The sequence below is a fragment of the Heloderma suspectum genome, chromosome 3 (assembly GCF_057233095.1).
Source record: "Heloderma suspectum isolate Gila_16-S chromosome 3, 16-S_ref, whole genome shotgun sequence".
In the NCBI taxonomy this organism is placed as follows: domain Eukaryota; kingdom Metazoa; phylum Chordata; class Lepidosauria; order Squamata; family Helodermatidae; genus Heloderma; species Heloderma suspectum.
The window spans coordinates 292,428,978-292,452,943 of NC_139460.1; the positions used below are offsets into that span (position 1 = coordinate 292,428,978).

Here is a 23,966-nt window from a genome sequence, read left to right on the forward strand (position 1 = left end):
CAACCTAGCAGTTCGAAAGCAAGAAACTGCAAGTAGATAAATAGGTACCGCTTCAGCGGGAAAGGTAACAGAGTTCCGCGCACGGTGTTCAGTCATGCCGGCCACATGACCACGGAAGCGTCTTCGGACAGCGCTGGCTCTTCGGCTTAGAAATGGAGATGAGCACCACACCCTAGAGTCGGACACGGCTGGTTGGGGACACCTTTACCTTTTTTACCTTTACTCTAGGATTGGATCAAAATGAACGGCCAGCACATGTAGCAGGGCTTCAAAGAACTCCTCTGGGGTAGGCCTCCAGTTTCTCATCACATTGGTCATAGCCATGACTCACAGTACACTAACTACTACCAGACTGCATGCTTTCATGACCACAGGTGTAACTCCTCCTTCACGTTATGCAAGCGCTGGCTGATGTTTTGACTGGCATTGAACAGTTGATCATGGCAGAACAAAGGAAGAGGGCTGGGGGAGAGTTATAGAGGGAAAGCAGAGGAAGGGGCATAGCTGAGTGGTAGAGCACATGGTTTGAATGCAAAATGTAAATGGTTCTTAAACTTTGTATACTGTATTTTTAATGATTTAAGTCTTTGTAAACCACCCAGAGAGCTTTGGCTATGGGCGGTATAGAAATGTAATAAATAAATAAATCGTTGCCAGTAGCTTTTCAGGCTCAGTTCAAGGTGCCGGTTTTAACCTCTAAAGCTCTAAGCAGCTTAAGTCCTGCCTGTGGTGTGGGAAGCAGCCCACTATTTAAGTATTTCAAAATGCACCAGAGCAATCCTATGCCAGGTGCCGGGGACATTGTGTTGGAAAATCAAAATGGCGCCAGCCCTGCTTCTAATCCATGACTATAAATATATTAGCCTTTAAGGCTGCTGTTGGACTCTGCTATATAGTGCTTTGGGGAAGTGGCCTTTTTCATAACTAAGCCTAAAGCAGAGGTGTCAAACCCCATTCAGAATGAGGTCTGAATTCCATTTCATAGAAACTCTTGGGGGCTGCATTCCAGTGCTGGGTAGGGCCAAGGACAAAAGTGGCACGGTGAAAAATTCTAGCATATTTAAACTTAAAACTCTTACTGATAGTAACTAAGCCTTAGGAGAGTCATTTCAGCCTTTCAGAATAGAGGGAAAAACACGTACAAGCTGGGAACTCAACAAATGTCTGGCAGGAAGGGGTGGGGCCAGCAGAAAGGGGTCACCCCTGGCTTAAAGGTATGACATTTGACTCTTATCCATTTTGGCCAAATCGTGGACCCCCTATACCACAGGTAGGCAACTTAGTGCCTGCCAGATGTTTTAGGCTACAGCTCCTATCAGCTCCAGCCAGCATAGGCAACGGTAATGGATTAAAGGAGAGGTAGCCTTTGATTGTGTGGATCACAACAACCTGTGGCAAATTCTTAAAGAGATGGGAGTACCAGACCACCTTACCTGTCTCCTGAGAAACCTGTATGAGGGTCAAGAAGCAACAGTAAGAACCAGACATGGAACAACCGATTGGTTCAAAATTGGGAAAGGAGTACGACAAGGCTGTATATTGTCGCCCTGCTTATTTAACTTATATGCAGAGTACATCATGAGAAACGCCAGGTTGGATGAGTCACAGGTCGGAATTAAGATTGCCAGGAGAATTATCAACAACCTCCGATACGCAGACGATACCACTCTAATGGCAAAAAGCGAAGAGGATCTAAAGAGCCTCTTGTTGAGGGTGAAAGTGGAGAGTGCAAAAGCTGGTCTGAAACTCAACATTAAAAAAACTAAGATCATGGCATCTGGCCCCATCACTTCCTGGCATATAGAAGGGGTGACAGATTTTATTTTCTTGGGCTCCAAGATCACTGCAGACGGTGACTGTAGCCATGAAATTAAAAGACGCTTGCTCCTTGGGGGGAAAGCTATGGCAAACCTAGACAGCATAGTAAGAAGCAGAGACATCACCTTGCCGACAAAGGTCCGTCTAATCAAAGCTATGGTTTTCCCAGTAGTAATGTATGGCTGTGAGAGCTGGACTATAAAGAAGGCTGAGCGCCAAAGAATTGATGCTTTCGATCTGTGGTGCTGGAGAAGACTCTTACGAGCCCCCTGGACTGCAAGGAGGTCAAATCAGTCAATCCTAAAGGAAATCAACCCTGAGTGCTCATTGGAAGGACAGATACTGAAGCTGAAGCTCAAATATTTTGGCCACCTAATGCGAAGAGAAAACTCCCTGGAAAAGACCCTAATGCTGGGAAAGATTGAAGGCAAAAGGAGAAGGGGACGGCAGAGGATGAGATGGCTAGATAGCATCACTGATGCAATGAATATGAACTTGAGCACATTCCTGGAGATAGCGGAGGACAGGAAGACCATGGTCCATGGGGTCACGAAGAGTTGGACATGACTTAACGACTGAACAACAACAACAGTCCAAAATATCTGGAAGGCACCACATTGCCATCCCTGCAAAATGCTAGCTAATGTCCTGCACCATTGGGAATTCCATGGTCCCAGCAAGGCAATGACGCAAGCAAGAGGGCGCAATGTACAGCGGCTGACTGGTGCAGATCTGAACTGCAGTGAGTTCAGGACCCCAAACACTGAGGAGTTCGCAGGTTGGATTCGGAGACACCCCAACTTGTTTGAATCTGTTGTGGATTTCTCCAACATCCCTACTTAGAACCAAAGGACAAGTCGGATGCAGGGTTTAGGAGCAAGCCAGGACAAAAGGACAAACTTCTAGGAGCAAGCCAGACATCGACCAATAACCAAAGATACAGGAACAAAAGGACAAACTTCTAGGAGCAAGCCAGACATCGACCAATAACCAAAGATACAGGAACAAAAGGACAAACTTCTAGGAGCAAGCCAGACATTGACCAATAACCAAAGATACAGGAACTTACCATCACATGGGGGAGCTGCACACAGAGATCCAGCAGTTCCTGGCAATGATGCACTGTCAATTCACGCAAGCCAAACATAGGCCTAATAAATCTAACCAGTGCCCCGCATAACGTGACAAGTACACTCTGGAATATGTCCCAGAATCTTGTTACCAAGGAGCCCCCATGCTAAAGGACCAACTCAGCTTAGTGCCCTATTCAATTGTGCACACCACGACAATGGTAAAGATCAGCCTGGAACCCCTTTAGGTCTTTGTCCCTTAGGTAAACATCCCTCCACAGTAGCCTGAGGGTTTAAAAAGAGCTGTCCAAAAGGGAACCAGTGAGTTCATTGCCTGACTTCTTCCAAGTCAGTTCATCTTCAGCCAAGTAGCCAATCACTCTTCAATTTCTAACTCAGTCTTAAGATACCAAAGTCTTAAACTGATTTAACAGTTAAATAGTTCCAAAAAGATACCAAAGTCTTAAATAGATTTAATAGTTCCTCAGGGAACTGTGGGTGGCACAGGGAACTGTCACAGCAAATACTTAGCACCCTCGCCAAATGATTATCCCAGCCTTATCACCATGGGCCACAAGGAATTATATGCAGGAGTGAGCTACAGGCTGTGAAAGCAGAGAAGAGGCACCTCGTCTCTCCCTCTGGCAGGCCTTTGCAGTTTCTGTGTTGGGTGTGGAGAAGGGCATTTTCCCTTGTTGGTGCCTCAGTAAAAACTAGGCCTGCAAAAAAAATTTAAAAATACCATGCTTTTTATTTATAAAAAGAGTACTGCCAGCTCCTCTTATGAGTAAAGAGCAGATGATGATTATGATGATTACTATTATTGCAGGCTAGTAATTTTTTTGACAGGATTTTTCAGGAGCAGCCATGATAGTTAAGTTGGTATAACACTGGTGGCAATTTAGAATGTAGGTTTACTCTTGGAAAACAGGGGGATGCTTATTTGTATCCAAGGTGTACCATGAGAAAGATGACAGACATTGCAGTGGCTTGGGGCCGCTTCACACACGGTATTTTTCTTATGTAGGTATATAGTAAAGTAGGAAGAAAAGGGTACACTATGAAATGTGGAGATGTGACTATGCACAAGTGTGTATTTTGCTACATATACATATACTGGGAACAGTGTCAACTGTAGGAACTAGAAGAGGTAAAAATAGAAGAAATTGGATCAGGAGGCAGGTAAACAATGGGAAAAACTTAAAGGGCCCAACAGGCAGAATATTTTCTCACTCAGCTATACCAAATGTAACAATAAAGTACTAAATAAGTTATAAGAAGTTCCTTCACTGATATTTTCTTCTTTTCTTTCACTTTTGTGCATGCTTCCCATTGGAAATTAGTTCAATAGGTAGGAGGAATTTATTTAACGTTCACACATTTGGAAGATCAGACCTCTATCTGAAGCTTATAAAAGTGAAAAACAAAATAAAAGCATTACAAAACAAGAAGAAAAATGTTGCATTGTTATTTCAGATTTACTACATTTGGGTCCAGTTCTTGAAACAGTTTACATTAAATACACATAGCAATAATCAACTATCTTTGGTAGTTTTTGTTAAACAGGCATTTGCAGCAGGAATCAACTCTGTATATATAAATAATATAGAGTGGTACCCAGTGGTTTCACTCTGTAAACAGAAGGAGCTTCTGTTCATGGAATGAGAGTTGCAGTCATGGAAGGAGTCCTTCTCAGAGCTCAGTTCTCCTCTGAAAAGAGGTTCTTTCTGTTGATGGAGTGAAAACACTGGATGCCAATTGTATAGTTTAGGGAGCAATCCTGTGGACCCTAGACAGATTCTGGAGGGCCACAGGATAGTTCAAGGGCCACAGGATAGTGCTCCCCGCCCATCCCCCTTGCAGCCGGTGTGGAGAGAACTACACCAGCTGCCTATCTGAGGTAGCAAAGTTGACCTCAGAGTGGGCATAAAGGAGGTGTGCCAGTGGTCAGGGAGGGGACTGAGGAAGCCAGGATATGACATGTACTCAGGTTTCCCCAGCATCCTTCCCTCACACTCTGATGCACTCCAGCGAGACAGCCAAAAAAGAAAAGCCTGTCTAGCCAAAATGCAGAGTGGGAGGAGCATGGCGGTGATTGTCACTGCCACTCCTCCAGCTCTGCATGGGCTGCCCATAAGCCTCTGAGTTCACCACAGGAGTGCACCCTTAATTTTGGATTAGTGCCTTTTCATGAAGGAGACCTTATTTCAAATTTCTAGGGGAGATGTAAATGCAGATTTTTAGGAATAACAATTCTAGCACATCAGCTTTTTAAATGAAGACACATGCTGTCCGGTTGTCAAAATGGCTGCCTAGATTTTGATTTTTACTTGTTAAATTTTACTTTTTAGACTGCTATTTTAGTATACAAATTTAGTGGCATTATATTCCTCTAGTGCTCTACTTCTTGGAAAGAGACAATAGATGATTTGGACATAATGCCAAACAATGGTTTGTCTCCATGTCAAAAGAAATACCATCTAGCAGCATAGTTTGCAAATGGCCACCAAACCAGGATCTGATATGACAATCTGAAGGTGGCTTGCAAATCACAGTTAGAGCAAACTGGTTTGGCATTGGATCTGAACTGACAAATCATGGTTTGGGATGTTGCTCCACCCTCAGAAACTATTGTGATAGCATTCAGGAATTCTCAGGGAACATGGAGGAAGAAGAAGAAGAAAATGACACAAACCATGGTTTCCCTGTATGTCTGGAACACAAAACTTGGCTTGGAATCTAAACTACAATTAGTGGAAATCATGGTTTGGCATTATGACTGAACAACAAACATCCCTAGTGACAAGCTATCACCTACTAAGGGTAATATAAATCATATTAAATATAACATTAGACACACGTTACTTAATTCATTTTTTATGCTGGTATATTTTTTAAAAAGTTTCTGGCTCATAATATGTATTTAAAAATAGCCTTTAAACCCATCTACATTTGGTGTCTTTTGGGAAGGGCCAAGATGAACCATTTGCATGAAACATGACTCAAAATATGTCTAGTACATTAGGTCGGTGGCTCCATTCGCTGTCTCTGAATCTTTCGACTTTGAAAAAGGAAAGTCAAATCCAGCAAGGCGTATTAGCAAAATGTTCAGAAAGTGTACTAATGAGCATACCAGGATGATCCAGAATGAATTTGCAAATTGCTCGCTGTGCGTTTTAAAAATAAAGTTTCCTTCTTTATAATTAGCTATTTTCTCAGAGAGGTGGTGGATTTTCACTTCTGATGAAAACAGTATCATGATAAGACATCCACAAGAAACTGTAAAAGGATAAGAAAATGCAAAATTATTGTTTTGTCAGTTTTCGAACAACCTTTATAATTCATATGGCAACAACAGGCTAGAACTTCTATTTTTGCTGCACTTCAGTATTTATAAATCAGCCCTCCCTCTGGTATTCCTCTCCTGTGGTTTGGATCCCAGTTCAGTCCAAGGACTAATGAGAACAGGTCCTTTCTAATAACATTCATGAAGTCAGGATTTTAAAGATAACCCTTCGAAAGTGTTCATGTAGTGTTTTCTGGTAAATCACCTCAATGATTGGAAGCCCCCAGACTGGGAGGCTTCCGAACATCCAATGTAGGGCGGAAGGAGCAGCAGAGGCGATTTTTGCCTCCCCATCCTCCTGCCTTGCGTATTTAGCTAGATGGGCTTTTTAGTCCATCTAATGATGCTTTAGAGGGGGAGGGAAAGAGGCTGGCAGAGGCTCAGGATAGCGCGTATCCTGGCCTCTCCAGTCTCCTCTACTCCCTCCCCACCAGAATGCCCCTTTCCCCCTCTCTGAGGTCCATTTTCCAACCTTGGAGGCCAGCCTGGGTGGATCTTTCCGTGCCAGCTGTGAGGGGTCAGGGTCGGGGGTGTGTGACATCTCAGCGCTGTCTCTGACCTTGGAGGGAGGAATCCCCAGTATCTTATGGCCCCTCAGACAATGTCTAGGGGCCATAGGATTGCTCCCTAAGTATACTTTTATGTCTGTTTATTGAGTTTCTCATATATTGAAGAAGAAATATCGCTTAGCATGATCTAACATTTTACTTATCTCATATTTTGAGTGTTGAAACTGCTTCACATACATTCTTGGTGTGTTCCTTGTAACCAGCTTTGTAAGGCTGGGGTGGGAAAGCAGTGGCCCTTGGCTTATTTTATGTGACTGTTGGCCTAATTTCATTTCAGGTGGCATACAGTGGCAGAGAGAATGAGAATGAGGGAGAGCGAGCGAGAGAGAGAGCACTATGCAATCTTGCAATGCCAAAAACTCTCCCCACTTTTGTCCCTATATTCGTCTACCTTTGGCTGTGGCCCCCAACTGACTTTTCCCAGGTGTCAATGGCCCTTCATAGAGAAAAAATGGTTCCCTTGAGGCAGCCTTCCCCACCTGGTACCCTCCAGATGTTTTGGGCTTCAACTGCCATCAGCCCCAGCCAGCAAGGCAAAGGGCCAGGAATGATGGGAGTTGTAATCCAAAATATCTGGATGGCAGCAGGTTGGAGAAGGCTGCCCTAAGGTAAGGCAGTATATCATTATCCCCTTATTGCAAATGGTGTGTGAGCTTTGGCTAAAGTCACCGAATGAGCATTTGGCTGGGATGAAACATGAGCCTAGTTCATAGCCCACAACCACTATACTGCAACACATATCAGTTTTCTTGATAGCTAATGGGATTAAATAAATAAATCCCACCCCCCATGATTTAACGCTCTCACTTACAATTGGCAGAGAAGCATGGCCCTTTGGGAGAGGAAGATGGATAGCCCACATGCTACTTGCTTTTGCTGTTCCATTGGATTCCTCCAGCCAGCTGGGTCTAGCCACTAATTTAATGTCTCACCAAATGCCCTCAATGTAGCATCATGCCAGGGCACTGTGGGAAATTAAAACAGCAACTAGACCGGGCAATGCTCAGAGCATCACTGCTGCTTCCCACTGCTATCTGGTAAACCCACCAGGGCCCACCGATTGAAGAGGGGGCCCACCACAGTGTACGTTGCCCAGAAATGGTGTAGTAGTAAGTTTGGAAGTGCAGGCACTCTCTGTGACAGCCCCAATAGCCATGCCCCCAAGGAGAGTCCAAAAATTCAGGCAGCCGGATTGATTGATATTGTTTTCATCTCCACCAGGAGCAGGTCTTTTGTAAAGCTAAAGGGCCTTAATTGCCCATTCAAAACCAAGCTATTCCAAATACTATTCCAAGCTATTACTTTACATTACAACAGGGAACAATAGTCTATTGCTGGGAAAATGAATTTCCCCCAGCTCCTGGGAGGATTGTACTTTCCCCTAATACACACATTTTTAATAGGAGAATTCCAATGCAAAATTCAGAGAAGTGCAAATTTTGAAGCATAACTAAGTTTCAGTTTGCATATCGGTTCAGAAGTGCAAAATTAGGTAAATGCTTAACAAATGAATTTCTCCCCCATCCCTAGGAACAGCAAAACCACATAAAATATGAGCATGATTGGTTGTTCTTCAGTGGTTCAGTTGTGTCCGACTCTTTGTGACCCCATGGACCATAGCACACCAGGCCTTCCTGTCCTGCGCTCTCTCTCGGAGTGTGCTCAAGTCTATATTCATTGCATCGGTTATGCTATCTAGCCACCTCATCCTCTGATGTCCCCTTCTCCTTTTGTCTTCAGTCTTTCCCAGCATCAGGGTCTTTTCCAGAGAGTTTTCTCTTCGCATTAGGTGGCCAAAATATTTGAGCATCAGCTTCAGTATCTGTCCTTCCAATGAGCACTCAGGGTTGATTTCCTTTAGGATTGACTAATTTGACCTCCTTGCAGTCCAGGGGATTCATAAGAGTCTTCTCCAGCACCACAGTTCGAAAGCATCGATTCTTTGGTGCTCAGCCTTCCTTATAGTCCAGCTCTCACAGCCATACGTTGCTACTGGGAAAACCATAGCTTTGATTATACAAACCCAGCTTGTACTTCCGGTAGTTCTCGGTTCACATACTGCTGAAGCCTAGCTTGTAGGATTTTGAGCATAACCTTGCTGGCATGTGAAATGAACGCAAGTGTACGGTAGCTTGAACACTCTTTGGCATTGCCCTTCTTTGGAATTGGAATGTAAACTGACCTTTTCCAGTCTTGGGGTCACTGTTGAGTGTTCCAAATTGGTTGGCATATTGAGTGCAGCACTTTAACAGCATCGTCTTTTAGGATTTTAAATAGCTCAGCTGGAATACTGTCATCTCTGCTAGCTTTGTTGTTAGTAATGCTTCCTAAGGCCCACTTGACTTCACTCTTGAGGATGTTCGGCTCAAGTTCAGTGACCGCACTATCATGGCTATCAGGGACATTAAGATCTTTCCTGTATAGTTCTTCAGTGTATTCTTTCCACCTCTTCTTAATCTCATCTGCTTCTGTTAGGTCCCTGCCTTCTTTGACCTTTATCATGCCCATCTTTGAACAAAACGTTCCCTTGATATCTCCAATTTTCTTGAAGAGATCTTTAGTCTTTCCCATTCTATTGTTTTCTTCGATTTCTTTGCATGGTTAATTTAAGAAGGCCTTCTTGTCTCTCCTTGCTATTCTCTGGAACTCTGCATTCTGTTAGATATATCTTCCCCTTTCTCCCTTGCTTTTCGCTTCCCTTCTTTCCTCAGCTACTTGTAAAGCGTCATCAGACAGCCACTTGGCTTTCTTGCTTTTCTTTTTCTTTGGGATGGATTGAGTTGCTGCCTCCTGAACAATGTTATGGACCTCCATCCATAGTTCCTCAGACACTCTGTCTATCAGGTCTAATCCCTGAAATCTATTCCTCGCCTCCACTGTATATTCATAAGGGATATGATTTAGGTCATACCTGAATGGTTTAGTGGTTTTCCCTACATTCTTCAATTTAAGCCAGAATTTTGCAAGAAGCAGCTCATGATCTGAGCCGCAGTCAGCTCCAGGTCTTGTTTTTACTGACTTTATAGAGCTTCTCCATCTTTGGCTTCAAAGTACATAATCAATCTGATTTCGATATTGACCATCTGGTGATGTCCATGTGTAGAGTCGCCTGTTGTGCTGTTGGAAAAGAGTGTTTGCTATGATCAGCGTGTTCTCTTGGCAAAACTCTATTAGCCTTTGTCCTGCTTCATTTTGTACACCAAGGCCATGCTTGCCTGTTATCCTGGTGATTTCTTGACTTCCTACTTTAGCATTCCAATTACCTATGATGAAAAGGACATCTCTTTTTGGTGTTAGTTCTAGAAGGTGTTGTAGGTCTTCATAGAACCGATCAACCTCAGCTTCTTCGGCCTCAGTGGTTGGGGCATAGACTTGAATTACTGTGAAGTTGAATGGTTTGCCTTGGATTCGTACTGAGATCATTCTATCGTTTTTGAGATTGTACCCCAGTAATGCTTTTCCCACCCTTTTGTTGACTATGAATGCTACTCCATTTCTTCTAAGGGATTCTTGCCCACAATAGTAGATATAATGGTCACCTGAATTAAATTCGCCCATGCTTGTCCATTTTAGTTCGCTGATTCCCAAGATGTCGATGTTCAATCTTGCCATCTCATGTTTGACCACCTCCAGCTTACCTTGATTCATTGATCTGACATTCCAGGTTCCTAAACAATATTGTTCTTTACAGCATCGGACTTTCTTTTCGCCACCAGAAACATCCACAGCTGAGTGTTCTTTCAGCTTTGGCTCAGCCGCTTCACTCTTTGTGGCGCTACTTGGAAATTCCCTCTGCTCTTCCCCAGTAGTATATTGGACACCTTCCGACCTGAGGGGCTCATCTTCCGGCGTCATATCTTTTAGCCTTGTGATACGTTCCATGGGGTTTTCTTGCCAAGAATACTGGAGTGGGTTGCCATTTTCTTCTCCAGTGGACCACATTTTGTCAGAACTCTCCACCACGACCTGTCCGTCTTGGGTGGCCCTGCACGGCATAGCTTATGGCTTCACTGAGTTACGCAAGCCCCTTCGCCACAACAAGGCAGTGATCCATGAAGGGGATGATAACCAAGCAAAAATGAGGCTCTAAAGGATACTTTGGTTAACCATTCAGTTCATCTTATTTTTACCCCTGAGGTTCTGACTAACAGAACCAGGGCAAGACACTTCCATGCAAAATGATACTAAAAGACTTACATGAAATGAAGCTCCACAGGTACAGTCCTAATGGCCCATGCCATGTTTCATAGGGATTGCCAAATGCATTGTACATGAAGAACCCTGTTCCAATCAGGGCAAATACTAATAGCACCAAGCAGAAGACTATGACGCTAACATGGATACTTGCGGGGATAATTTTGAACAAATCTGGAAAAACTAAGATAGAAAAAAAAAAGGAATTACTGCAGAATTAGGCAAAGTTGTCATCTTTGAAGAACAGGAATGTGATTTATTTATTTACTTAGGGCGCAATCCTATGGCCACTAGTCAGTGGCTAAATGGCCATAGGTCGGTTTCTGGGAACCAACCTCGGAGCCCAGGCTCTGAGGTTGGTTCCTGGAGAACCGACTCCCACCCCCTCCCACGCCACCTCGTAGATAGCATGGACTGGCTCCTTGCTCCACACTTCTAAGAGCAGCATGGAGCGGTGAAAATGGGGTGTTCCCAAGGGCGGGGAGGTAGGAAATGCCAGTACGACACATCCTATGTGTCGTCCGACTGCTGCTTCTCATGCCCCAAGGTCCCATGGCTAGAGAGCCAAAATCGACTGTCTAGCCATGAAGGTATGGTGGGGAAAGTGAGGAAGAGATCCATTCCTCACCACTCCTCCTGCCCTGCACTGGATAGGTGGTTGCCCCCGAGCTCGGAGGCCACCATCAATCCACATAGGATTGCTCCCTCCCTCCCTCCCTTACTTATTTATATTTATTTATTACGTTTCTATACTGCACCAAAACCAAAGCTCTCCGGGGAGTTTAGCGAAGAAAAAATATTATTCTCACATTATTACATAATAAAAATGACTTTATACGGTAACACAGTTGAGAAACTTAAATTTGGATTAACATGTAAAAAAGGGCGGGGAGTGAGAGGAAAGAGAGGGAAGGCCATGGGTCAGACTTTGAAGTCCTTGAATTCTTAAGACAGATGTATAGTATCAAGTACATTCTCTTCCAGCATATGCTAAAGTTGATAAATCCAATTTCATTTCAGATTTACTGCAATTTGGGTATAATTGAAGACTGAAAGAAGATGGTAAGAAGGAGGATCCATGAAAGAGGAACAGAATTGTGTGAAAATAACAGCACTGGCATCAAGGTTGGCTCAAGACATTTTGCTGCCTGAAGTGAAGGGGAAGATGGTGCCCCTCCCATTCCATGCGCAAAAGCCAACTGGAATGGCAGTTGAACCTTTCTTCAAAACCGGCAATGGGACGGCATTTTCCACCACAACTGAAGGCAGCAGGCTAGCTTAGGAGGTGCAAGGCAGGCCAGGTGACCCCTCAGCTCTCTGCTTGCTGCTGCCTCCCAGCATCTTCTGCCTGAGGCGAATGCCTCACTCTGCTAATGGTAGGGCTGGCATAATTTCAGCAGTTATGTTCTGATACATGTCCATTGCCTGAAAAGTGAAGCACTGGTATGGTCCTTATAACCTAGATTTAGTCTGACATTGTCAATGTTATGGGGTAATAAAATGTGGGCTTTTAAAACATTTTTGTTTCAATATTGGAGTAAAGCTGAGGAATTCACACATGGACTTCACACTTGGCTGATTCACTGACATGAGCAGCTGGGCTTCTTTTCTCCAGGTGATTCTGCATCACCTGGAAAAGCCTCAGTGAGAACCAGACTGAACATGGGGTGCTTCCAGACAGAAGTCTCCCAGCGCCACCACTCAGAAGGCACTGCGCAGCAATTCCATCTTTCTCCCCCGCCCCCTTAACCGTTTTTCTGCAGTAAGGAAAAAGATGGAAGAAGCAATGGGAAAACACCTCGAGGGTTCTGAATGGAAGATGATGTCTTCTGGACTGCCTCTAAATTCTGGGAATGAGGCAGGGTGATTTCACAATCAAAAACCTCATCTTGAAGCACCTCTGGACACAGCCTGCAATGCCAAAAGCCATTTCAGTGTGATGACTAGAAAAATGTGTTGTTTCATTCATGGGAATGGGTTGTGGCAGTTCTAGGTTTTGGGGCTGGGTGGGCAACATAACCCTCAGTGGGCCTCCTCTCCCTAAATTTATTTCTTTAAAGCATTTTTATCGCACTCCCTAGCCGCAAAGGCTCTCAGAGCAGCTTACAAACACCAGCAGTCCCTGCCCTGCTAGGTGGCCAGGTGTCCTACAAAGGATTGTCTTCTATTTTGGAGATCTGGCAGTACTCTATTTGAAGGTGACCTCTATTTGAAAGGCTTTCCAGTTCAACCCTGGTTTAAAGCCAAAGAAACATAAGGAGGAGGGAGGAGAGGCTCCAAAGTTGCCCATCCACAGTTAGCGCCTGGATAATAGGTTGAGCAGGCACACATCGCCTAGTCAGTCTTCTCCACTGTGTTGAGATGTAGGGCTTTTCTACATGAAGCATTTAACTTGTGCCCTCCCTGGGGGTGGGGGTGGTTTCTTTCTCTGCCTTTCTATATGTTCCATTATACAACCACTAGGTGGTGATGTGGTATAGCAGAATTGCACAATGGCAGGAGATTTCTATGGCGTTATAGAGGCCATTCAGAAAAAAAATACCACACTTTCCCCGTTAAGGAAAAAAACCTGTGATAATGGTTGCAAAGCTTGACAAAGGCTCTGGAGGAGGATGACATTGTGTGAAGGACCCACAAACGACTGTGAGTGAGCAATCACAAGTGCATAATAAAAGTCTCATGTAGAGAGGCTCATAACAGTATTTCTATTTAAATTATAGTTATTATTTCTAAATTTGCACACATTCACACAAACGTGCACATATATATATGCTATACACACACACACACACACACACACACAGAGTACTGTGCAAAAATCTTAGGCCACCACCAGCTTTGTTGTTTTAGCAAAGTTTTAATGACCAACCATGACTATTTTTCGGTCTCTGTATTAAGATACAAACAGAAAATACAGGAAATATGTACAGGCAAAAGTCAGTATTTAGTGTGACCTCCCTTGTCTCTAAGCACATCTTGAACTCTTTTGGGAAGACTGTCCTGAAGTTTTCTGAAGTACTCTTCTGGTATATTATACCAGGCTTCTTTCAGTACTTCCCAGAGTTCTTCTTTAGATGTAGGTTGTCTTTTATTTATTTCTCTGTCCAGGTGATCTCATACTGCCTCTATAATATTTATTTATTTATTAAATTTATTAATCGCCCATCTGACTGGTCACCCAGCCACTCTGGGCGATGTACAACACACCATAAACAATTTAAAACAGTAAAATTTTACCATAAATTTTTTTTTTTAAAAAATACCCTAACCCACCCCAAATGCCTGCCTGAACAACCATGTTTTTAATGCACGACGGAAGCTCATTAAAGAGGGGGCATGACGGAGTTCCCTAGGGAGGGAGTTCCACAGAGTGGGGGCCACCACAGAGAAGGCCCTCTCCCTCGTCCCCACTAGTCTAGCTGTCCTGGCTGATGGGACAGAGAGAAGGCCATCCGAGGCTGATCTTGTTAAGCGGCCTGTCTGGTGTTGCTGGAGGCGCTCCTTAAGATAGGCTGGGCCGGAACCATATAGGGTTTTAAAGGTCAAAACCAACACCTTGAATTTGGCCCGGAAAACAACTGGTAACCAGTGCAACTCCTTCAGCACTGGAGTGATGTGATCTCGCCGGCGGCTGCCTTTAATCAGGCGAGCCGCCGCGTTCTGTACCAGCTGCAGTTTCCGAACCGTCTTCAAGGGTAACCCCACGTAGAGCGCATTACAGTAGTCTAAACGAGAGGAGACCAGGGCATGTACTACCGATGGGAGCAGATGGTCGGGAAGGTAGGGGCGCAGCCGCCGTATCAGATGGAGTTGATACAGCGCTGTCCGGCTCACAGCTGACACCTGAGCCTCCATGGACAGCTGGGAGTCCAAAATGACCCCCAGGCTGCGGACCTGGTCTTTCAAGGGTAGCTGTACCCCATTCAACACCAGGTCAACATCCCCCAGCCTCCTCTTGTCTCCCACCAAAAGTACCTCGGTCTTGTCAGGGTTGAGCTTCAGCTTATTCCTCCCCATCCAGCCACTCACCGTCTCCAGACATTTGGACAGGGATTCTACGGCCAACCTTGGTGAAGATTTGAATGAGAGGTAGAGCTGAGTGTCATCCGCATATTGATGACACTGCACCCCAAACCTCCTGATGATAGCCCCCAGTGGCTTCACATAGATGTTAAATAGCATCGGGGAGAGGATGGAACCCTGTGGCACCCCACAAGTGAGTGGCCACGGGTCCGAAACCTCCTCTCCCAGTGCTACCCTCTGGTACCTGCCAGAGAGGAAGGACTGGAACCACCGCAATACAGTGTTTCCAATGCCCAACCCCTCCAGGCGGTCCAGGAGGATACCGTGGTCAACGGTATCAAAAGCCGCTGAGAGGTCGAGGAGAACAAGGAAGGAGCATTCACCCCTATCCAGAGCCCTCCTCATATCATCCACCAAGGCGACCAAGGCCGTTTCTGTCCCATGCCCAGGCCTGAAGCCCGACTGAAATGGGTCTAGATAATCAGTTTCTTCCAATAATATTCAGGTCTGGACTCTGGAGGCCAGTCCATGACTGTCGGTGTTTTATCAGCTGTTTTCCTTGCTAAATATGATTTCACCACATTAGCAGTGTGCTCGGGATTGTTATCATGCTGAAAAATGAAACCATTCCCAATCAGGTGCTTTCCAGAAGGAATGGCATGATGAATTAAAACCTGTCTGTACTTTTCAGCATTCATGAGCCCATCAATACAGACAAGATCGTCAACACCACTGGCAGAAATGCAGCCCCAAACCAGGACAGACCCTCCACCACGTTTCACTGAAGGCTGCAAGCACTCATTCATCCATCTCTCTCCAACTCTTCTTCTCACATATTGTCGACAATTGGACCCCAAAATTTCAAACCTGGATTCATCACTCCATAATACTCTTTTCCACTGATCCTCATTCCAATCTTTGTGAGCTTTAGCATACCTTAGCCTTTTCACCCTGTTCCCTTTCCACAAAAGTGGTTTCTTGGCTGCTACCCTTCCACGAAGACCATTCCTGGCCAGGTGCCTGCTGTTACTCTAGTGTAAGGGGAGGTCACACTAAATACTTGCCACTTTAGCCTATGGAAGCTGTTTTTTTCTGATTTTTTTTCTATTGTTGAATACTGCATACACATTTCCTGTATTTTCTGGTTGTATTCTAATGAAGAGACTGAGAAATAATTATATATGGTCATTATACCATTGCTAAAACAACAAATCTAATGGTGGCTAAGACTTTTGCACAGTACTGTGTGTGTGTGTGTGTGTGTGTGTGTGTATATATATATGCATAATGATATATAAGTTACAAATATATAAAATGCATCAACCACACCAATGATAATCCCTGTTCTGAAGTTCAGAACCCTATGAAGCATCATGGTTCGATAACGAGCTCATCTTCCATGATTTTGTCAAATCCAAGGGCTGTCAAGTTCCAGCCTCCATGGCCTGAGACAGGTGACCAATCGGTCAGGTCCAGATTTAGTCATACTTACAGTAGACTCATTGAAATCAGTGGGATGTAAGTGAGTCATGACTAATTTACATCCCTTAGATTTCAATAGGTCTACTCTAAGTATGACTAGTTCTGGCTCCGGCCCAAATATCTCGAGTGGAGGTGGTGGCAGGCAGGCAGCAGGAAAGTGGCATACAAATCTAATAAATAAATCCATTGCTGAGTGACTTTCCCCAGCAACAAATCACCCAGTGTAAGGAAATGAAGAAGATCTTATGTGTCAGTCTGTCTGTCTGTCTATCGATCTATCATCTCAAGCACTGGCATATGATTGGTTCTCCATGATCACCTGATACCCACAAGATCAGTGCGATGGTAATTTTTTTCTGCCCGTCCTCTGAACAGGAGAGTATTTTCACCACCAAATTATCCGTTAAATGCGGGGGTGGTGTGCGTGTGCGTGCGTGTGCGCGCGCATGCGTTTCACAGTGGGTGATTTCTGTGTGTGTGAAATAAGTCAAATGTTTTGGCTCAGTCCTAATATGTGATTAAGCACAGTAAATAAAGAAACAAATATTTAGACAGAGTGGATTGTGAATTAGGCTTGCCACCAAAGGGTGATTTTTTAAATACTTCTGCACAGTTAGTGACAGCAGATATTTTAGAACGAGTCATAGAATACAGTGCAACTGCTCCCCGTCCACAGGGGTATGATTAAACCGGTGCTAGTAACTCCTTCGAACTGCCTGGCTGTGGTTAGAACATGCTGAGAAAAAGCTATGTAGGCACTTGAAATAAATTTATCTACCATGCAAAATGTAAATTACCAGTAAGTGCCTTTGTGTAGTCTATAATGCCATCAGCAGGGTTGAAACCTCCCCAAGATTTACCCAGCATTGTTTTGTCCAGCCACCATCGGTTTTTATTATGTGACCTTTCTTCCCCTCTTCTTTGCAATTAATTTTGCAATTAACGACTGGGAAATTTTTAAAAGTACTTAAATTAAAATGAATTATATATGGACATTTAATGTCCACATTAGACAGGCAGGCTTTTTATTCTCTGAGACAAGTGGTAGTTCTAGCAGACAGAAGAACAGATAATTCACCATCAAGGAAGCTTGTCTATAGGACTGTAAATGTAATGCAAATTAATTCGTTAAACGTACTTGTATATCATTATTGTAAATACTGTAAGATGTTAGCTTTGTCTAAAATATAAGTAAACATTCATAATGCTGAGAACATTTTCACTCAAGCATCATTCCTCCCAATCTGTTAGCTCCATCTGCTTTTCATACATTTTCAGAGTATGGGTTGTATATAGTATATGTGACTGGAAGCCCATTCACACAGTGGGGCTTTCCTGCCTGCTACAACCCCCAGCAGCCCCCAAAAGCCTCTCCTGAGGGTTGGGGGAGCCTCAGTGACCTGAACAGCTCATTTCCCCTCCCTAATGTTGGATAATAGGAACAATTCCGTATGCTTCCAGACACTAGGGGGCAATAGAGAATGTCCTGTAGCTCGATCAGTTCCTATTTCCTGCTCCCCCCTTCCTCTTCCTTCTTCTTCCTCTGCCTCTGCAACAAGCAAGGACCATGGGGCTCTCTCCCTGAAGGAAGCAAGTAACCGTATCTCATGTCTTTGCTTACTTACACTCACACACCCAGCTCTAGGGCCTGCTTGTAGCTCAACAGTGTTAGATAGCCTTCTCTGACGATGCGTATAAAAGCGGTAATAAAGTAAGTTGATTTCAACAAGGGACGCTGGAAAAATCCACTGCGGACTCCAATGAGGCTGACTTCCCACGAATCCAGTCTCTGGAGTCTGCAGTGGACCAGCACTCCCTTATCTGGCGTGCCTACATAGTTCACGGTGCAGCTGTCTGGCTGTCTAAAAGGTGCGATAGACTAATGGCAGCTGCCATTAGCCTATCACAGGAAAATTACAGCCGTAAATTGTGTAGTTTATGGCATTTGCACCTGTAAAGCACTTCCTTCTACATAAATTGTGGCATGAAAGGACGCAATTTATGTAGAATGATGTGCTTTATGGCTGCAAATGCTGTAAACTATGCAATTTACAGCCGGAATTTTCCCATGATAGGCTAATGGCAGCTGCCAACAGTCTATCGCACCTTTTAGACAGCCAGACAGCTGCACCGTGAACTATGGTGGACACATAAGGGCTCCAGGGAAATCCACAAGGCCCTAAGTGGCTTGGATTTCCTCACGGTCGCCCCCCCGACTGGATGTCGGGGGTTCGCCCATCCCTAATTTCAACTTTTTCTAAACTGACTCTAGCCTGCGTTCATTGCCTCCAATAGTAAATGCTGCATTGCCACCCTTTCTCTGTATGAATCAACTCTGCTGTAAGTCACACCAGACTTTCCAACACCTATAAACAGCCAAACCAGACTAAAACTGCAATCTGATACACACACTTACCTGGGAATAGGGCCCACTGAGCTCAGTGGGAATTACTTCTGATGCCAGATCTACTTCCGGTGCCAGACTGCAATCCTATACACCAGGGGTGGGCAACTTGTGACCCTCAAGATGTTTTGGCCTACAACTCCTATCAGCCCTAGTCAACATAGCCAATGGTGAGGGATGATGGGAGTTGTAGGTCAAAACATTTGGAGAGCCACAAATTGCCCTCCCTGCTATCCATGCTTACTTGAGAGAAAGTCCCATTGAACTCAGTGAGGCTTGCTTCTGAGTAGATATGCATATGGTTGCACTGCCAGGCTGCAATCCTGAACTCACTCACTAGGGCACCCCCCCCCCCCACAACCTGGTGCCTTCCAGATCTTTTGGACTTTAACTAACTCCCAGCAGCTCCAACAAGCATAGCCAATGGTCAGGAATCTTGGGAGCTGTAGTCCAAAACATCTAGAGGGCACCAGCTTGGGAAAGGCTTTACTATGGAGTAAGCTCATTGAACACACTGGTAGTCACTTGCTGCACATTGTGCAAAAATGTGCATAATGTATACAAGTTGCAAAATTGTGTGTTTTTTTGGTGAAGAATTTGAATATATACAGTATATATACGTATATATAAACAGACTTGGTTACATTGAACATTACATGCCATTTCATTTATGCATAATGTCATGCCACACACACTGTTGGATTGTCCAGGCTCTTTTCCTCAATAGCTACATCCAGAACTTTTACATATCATTAAAGTTTTATAGGTGATTATCAGAGAAAATGGAATCCTGCAGCAATGTTGCCCTGGAAGCAAAACTAGCCTTTCATTAAAACGAATGAATCCGTGTGTGCCGGCGGCCTTTAGAAAATGAACTGCTGACCCAGAAATGGACATGAGCCAGAGTAAATGAAGCAGAAGGCTCTCCTGACCCTGAATGGGTTTTACAGGATGAGCAAATTCATTTTACAATTAAAAGAGATCTAGTAGCCAGCAGGGAGAACATTTAATGGGCGTAAACGTAGGACTAAAACAAGGCAGATGATTTAGTCCTTTCTTCACAGGGTTGTGCCATGCTGTGCTTCAATGCATTAAAATGCAAACACATCTACTGTGTGTAAACTGCACCATTTCCTGGGACATTTTTAGCAACTTACAGAGAGAGGGAGGGAGAGGGAGACAAAGAGAGAGTTTGTGTGGGTATTGCTGCAGAAGTCGTGCACGACCACCAACATTTCCTGGTAATTATGCTGATGAAAGATTTTATTTGAGGCAACTGTCTTTAAGCTACTGGATATTACATGAAGTTAAGAAATTGCATCAAGGAGTATACTCACTCTGTTAAAAAAAAAAAAGTCCTCCCAGTAAATGAATCTATCATCTATGTGTCTAAAATTATTTCTGGGCTACCTTTAAGGGTGGAACTACTATTTCATACGGTCATGATTTTTTTCTGTCCCCAAATTAATCATAGTGTATTGTTCTGGTTTGGGGTCTTGTGCTTAGAAAAAAAGACAAATAAGGGGGGATGTGATAGAGGCGTATCAAATTATGTATGGTGTGAAGACAGTGGAAAATATGGAGAGAAGGAAGACCATGAAAGCCGCCTTCGGTTCCTTGTGAGATGAAAAAAGGCAGGGTATAAATGTAATAATAAATAAAATAAATAATCTAATACTAGAACCCGGGTCATCCAATGAAGCTGAATAATGAGGGATTCAGGATGGACAAAAGGAAGTACTTCTTCACACAGCACATTGAGGAACTAGCTACCACAAGATGTAGTGATGGCCACCAATGCATATAAATAGCTCATTGTCATCATGATGGCTATAGATTGGACAACTTCAACCCTCTTCCTGGCATGCAATAAGAGCCATGTGAATAGGTTCTCGAGCTATTGCTTCGCCCTGCTTAGACAACATATCCACATACAATCAAAATATAGTGTGGTGAATGGGATCGTGCCCAATGGCCTACTCCAGACCTTTACACATGGATCAGGCCATCTGTAGACAGCCCAATGTACATGTACATTGTTCATGCAAAGACTCTGTGCAGATGACTTGATCAACACATGGAAATCAGGGGACAATGCTGGTGGCACAACCCAATTCCCTCTTCTTTAGGTTGGACATAAATTACCTGCAGTATCAGAGGCAGTGTACCTCTATATACCAGTTGCTGGAGAACAGGAGCGGGAAGGTGCTATTTCGCTCATGTCCTGCCTGTGGATGTCACAAGGGCATCTGGTGGCTAGTGTATGGACAGAATGCTGGATTAGATAAGCCTTTGGATTGATCTAGCATGGTTCTTCTTTTGTTCTTGTGGTGCCAGACACACATCAGTGCAAATTCATTTTTCCAGCATAATAAGCTGATGATGTAAACCATATAGGATCAACCCAGAGAAGAGGGAATTGGTTTGGGCCACCAGCATCGTTCCACCCCTGATTTCTATGTGTTGATCCAGTCATCTGCACAGAGTCTTTGCATCAGGTAAATAATTTAAAAGAGCATGTACATCAGGGAATATTAAAGACTGTTCCAGTACAAAATGTATCTGTGTAATAACCTCCTCCCCAGAAGAAGCCACCAGCGGCCTTTGCCAAAACATATATTTAAAAGAAGCATTAGCTGTATTGCATGACTAGCAATGAATTAGACAATCCCTTCTTAAAGAGATATTGTGGTGTCCAATAGACACAAAACAAATGTTTTTGCTGAAAAAGATGCAGCCTAAGATCCGTAGATGTGACAAGTAGACGCCAAAGTTGTAATCCACTGATTAGGCATTGTGTGGTGGTGCCCACAGTACTTTCTCAGATTTCCAAATGTGTCCATTGTGCACCAAGGATTGGGGACCCTTGGTGCACTGGATGTCAATCCAATAGGAATTTGCCCTTAGTGCAGCAGCTCATGGGAATAAACTGTTAGGCATTATAACAGCTTCATTATCTGAATAAACAAAAACCAAGTCCAGTTACTGCTTCCTACTATGGCAGGCCATTCCAAAAATTCAACATACTATGATAGCAGTGGGATGTAATAATGAGAACTTTCAGAGAGGTCTTATGAATGGCTAAATCCCACTATAGAATTTAATTAGATAAAGCAGTTCTCAGTAATAACCTAAATTAATTTGGGCTACTAGCTCCACAAAAAATAGAAAACAGTTCATCATTTTCATGTCTACAATTCAGGAAATGCACCTGAAATTAATCATGCTAGCAGAAGTGTTCCTCTGCAGATTGCTTCCAAATTGTTTCTGTTAAGAAATGTTAGGTGACATATTATGAACTACTGTGCAGATAACCATGATTTCTTTTTTATAGGGTGCTCTGCACAAGTCAAGTGTGTGACTGACTATTTTAATGATATTTCTTCTCGACGATAAACAGATATACTGCAAAACTGCCATTCTATGCAACTCTTTACCTGCCAGTCATGGACAAAAGTAATCATTAGCACAATAAACCATGTGCTTTTCTAATTAAGGCTCTATTTTTATGTGTCTTGATTTCGAAGTAAGTCTATTGGAAGACAGTGGACTTACTTCTGAGTACATCTGTATAGGATTGGGCTGCAGCTTTTAGATTATTTTGCAATTCTAATACACACTTACCTGGGAATAAGTCCTACTGAAGTTGATGGACTTACTTCTATGCAGAGATGCATAGGATTGCACTGTTAATTTTTCATGCGCTGTATCTCCAGAACTCAGAAACAAGTATTTCTACTAATTCTATTTGTTTCTTTCTCACGCATTTTAGAAAGGTTAGAGAACGCAACAAAGTGCTGTCTTGAAAAAGAGAAGAATTTAAGGCTGCAGTTCTGTGCAAATGTACTTGAAAGTAAGCCCTATTAAACACAATGGGTCTTACTTGCAAGTAAATATGCATAGGGCCAGGCTGCAATGTCCATTCCTTTAACTAACAAAGTATAATAATAACATTAAAGAAATGTTGATAGAAATACATGATATATATTAAATGTTGATAGAAGAAGCACATGATGTACATTTAGGCAACATAATTTCCTATTTCCCATTTGTGAATCATTTGGAAGAAATAGGAGAATGCTCATTTACTTATCTGTCAGACCATGATAGCATGCACTAAAGTATTAAATAATTCAGATGCCATTGTTACTTACATGAAAATTGAAAAGGTCTCCCTCCGAGCCCACATTGTCTAACCCTTTCCCCATAGAAAAGTCCATACTGAATTTCACCAATAAACTTATCTAATTCCTGGCCTGTAGCATTGACAAGCAGTGCTCCGGTTTTGCAGAGTATTCTTCCTCTGATCCAAAGCTGAGTTCCTATGGCTGCTGTGATGCTCAGAGCACAAGCAAAACTGAACACGCCAGCTATGCAGAAAACAACTTTCTTCTGTTGGGCTGGCATATAGAATCCTAGCGGGCATACAAACAGTTTGAAAATATAGTCTCCAAGAAAACCTTTAGCAAAGTGTTTTTTGCAGCATCTCCTCTCTGTGTTACTTGAGAACAAAGGTTTAAGACAACACAAATGGAACCCTCTGTGTAATTTGATGAATGCCTTCTCTCTCTCTCTCTCTCTCTCTTTCGTTCTCTCTTTTTACAGCCCTTTGTCTGATTGGGCGAGCTGAAAATTCCAGGAACAGACTTGGCTCTTGGGTTAAGTTAGCAACTGTGCAAAGAAGTTATGCAAGGCTAAGCTTGGAAGAACTTTAAAAGCTAGCAATTCATGTTTATTCTGTGTTATTGTGTACTGTTGACATGCAAAAGACATGCAGCCTTTTTGGAGTAAAATCTTGTGCATGCTTTATTCTTTTTATTATTAAAATACGGCTGACACCACTGTACTGTGGTTGGTGTATTCACCACTTGAATGGTGGGCAGATGGGACAATTACTTTACCACCACTAATCACCACAAAGCACTTAAACTAGATCAGTGCTTTGCTTCAGACTACTTCAGTTCTCTTAAATCAATGTAAATCCAGATATTCCAGTTTAGCTGATTTGTGATTTGGGCAGTTTGTTATCCTTCCCTCCTGCCACAATAAATAAATAAAGG

At 43.4% G+C, this 23,966-nt stretch overlaps 1 protein-coding gene across 1 annotated transcript; it reads right to left on the reverse strand.

The window, feature by feature from the left end:
* Positions 1–4,233: 4,233 nt before the first annotated feature.
* On the reverse strand, positions 4,234–23,480 carry CLRN1 (clarin 1). The gene is made up of 3 exons (XM_084842041.1): positions 23,061–23,480; positions 11,001–11,180; positions 4,234–6,167 (listed from the first exon to the last, which is right to left on the reverse strand). Exons 1-3 carry the CDS (start codon positions 23,311–23,313, stop codon positions 5,902–5,904), a joined length of 699 nt encoding a protein of 232 aa, XP_084698167.1. The 5' UTR covers positions 23,314–23,480; the 3' UTR covers positions 4,234–5,901.
* Between the last annotated feature and the right edge of the window lie 486 nt (positions 23,481–23,966).

Bases quoted from the DNA above. Each gene is read 5' to 3' on its own strand.
- CLRN1 (XM_084842041.1), bottom strand. From the start codon at position 23,313: ATGCCAGCCCAACAGAAGAAAGTTGTTTTCTGCATAGCTGGCGTGTTC. The intron at 11,181-23,060 runs GTAAGTAACAAT...TTTCTATCTTAG, and splicing joins GAGACCTTTTCAATTTTCAT to TTTTTCCAGATTTGTTCAAA. The intron at 6,168-11,000 runs GTAAGTCTTTTA...ATCCTTTTACAG, and splicing joins CCTGTGGAGCTTCATTTCAT to TTTCTTGTGGATGTCTTATC.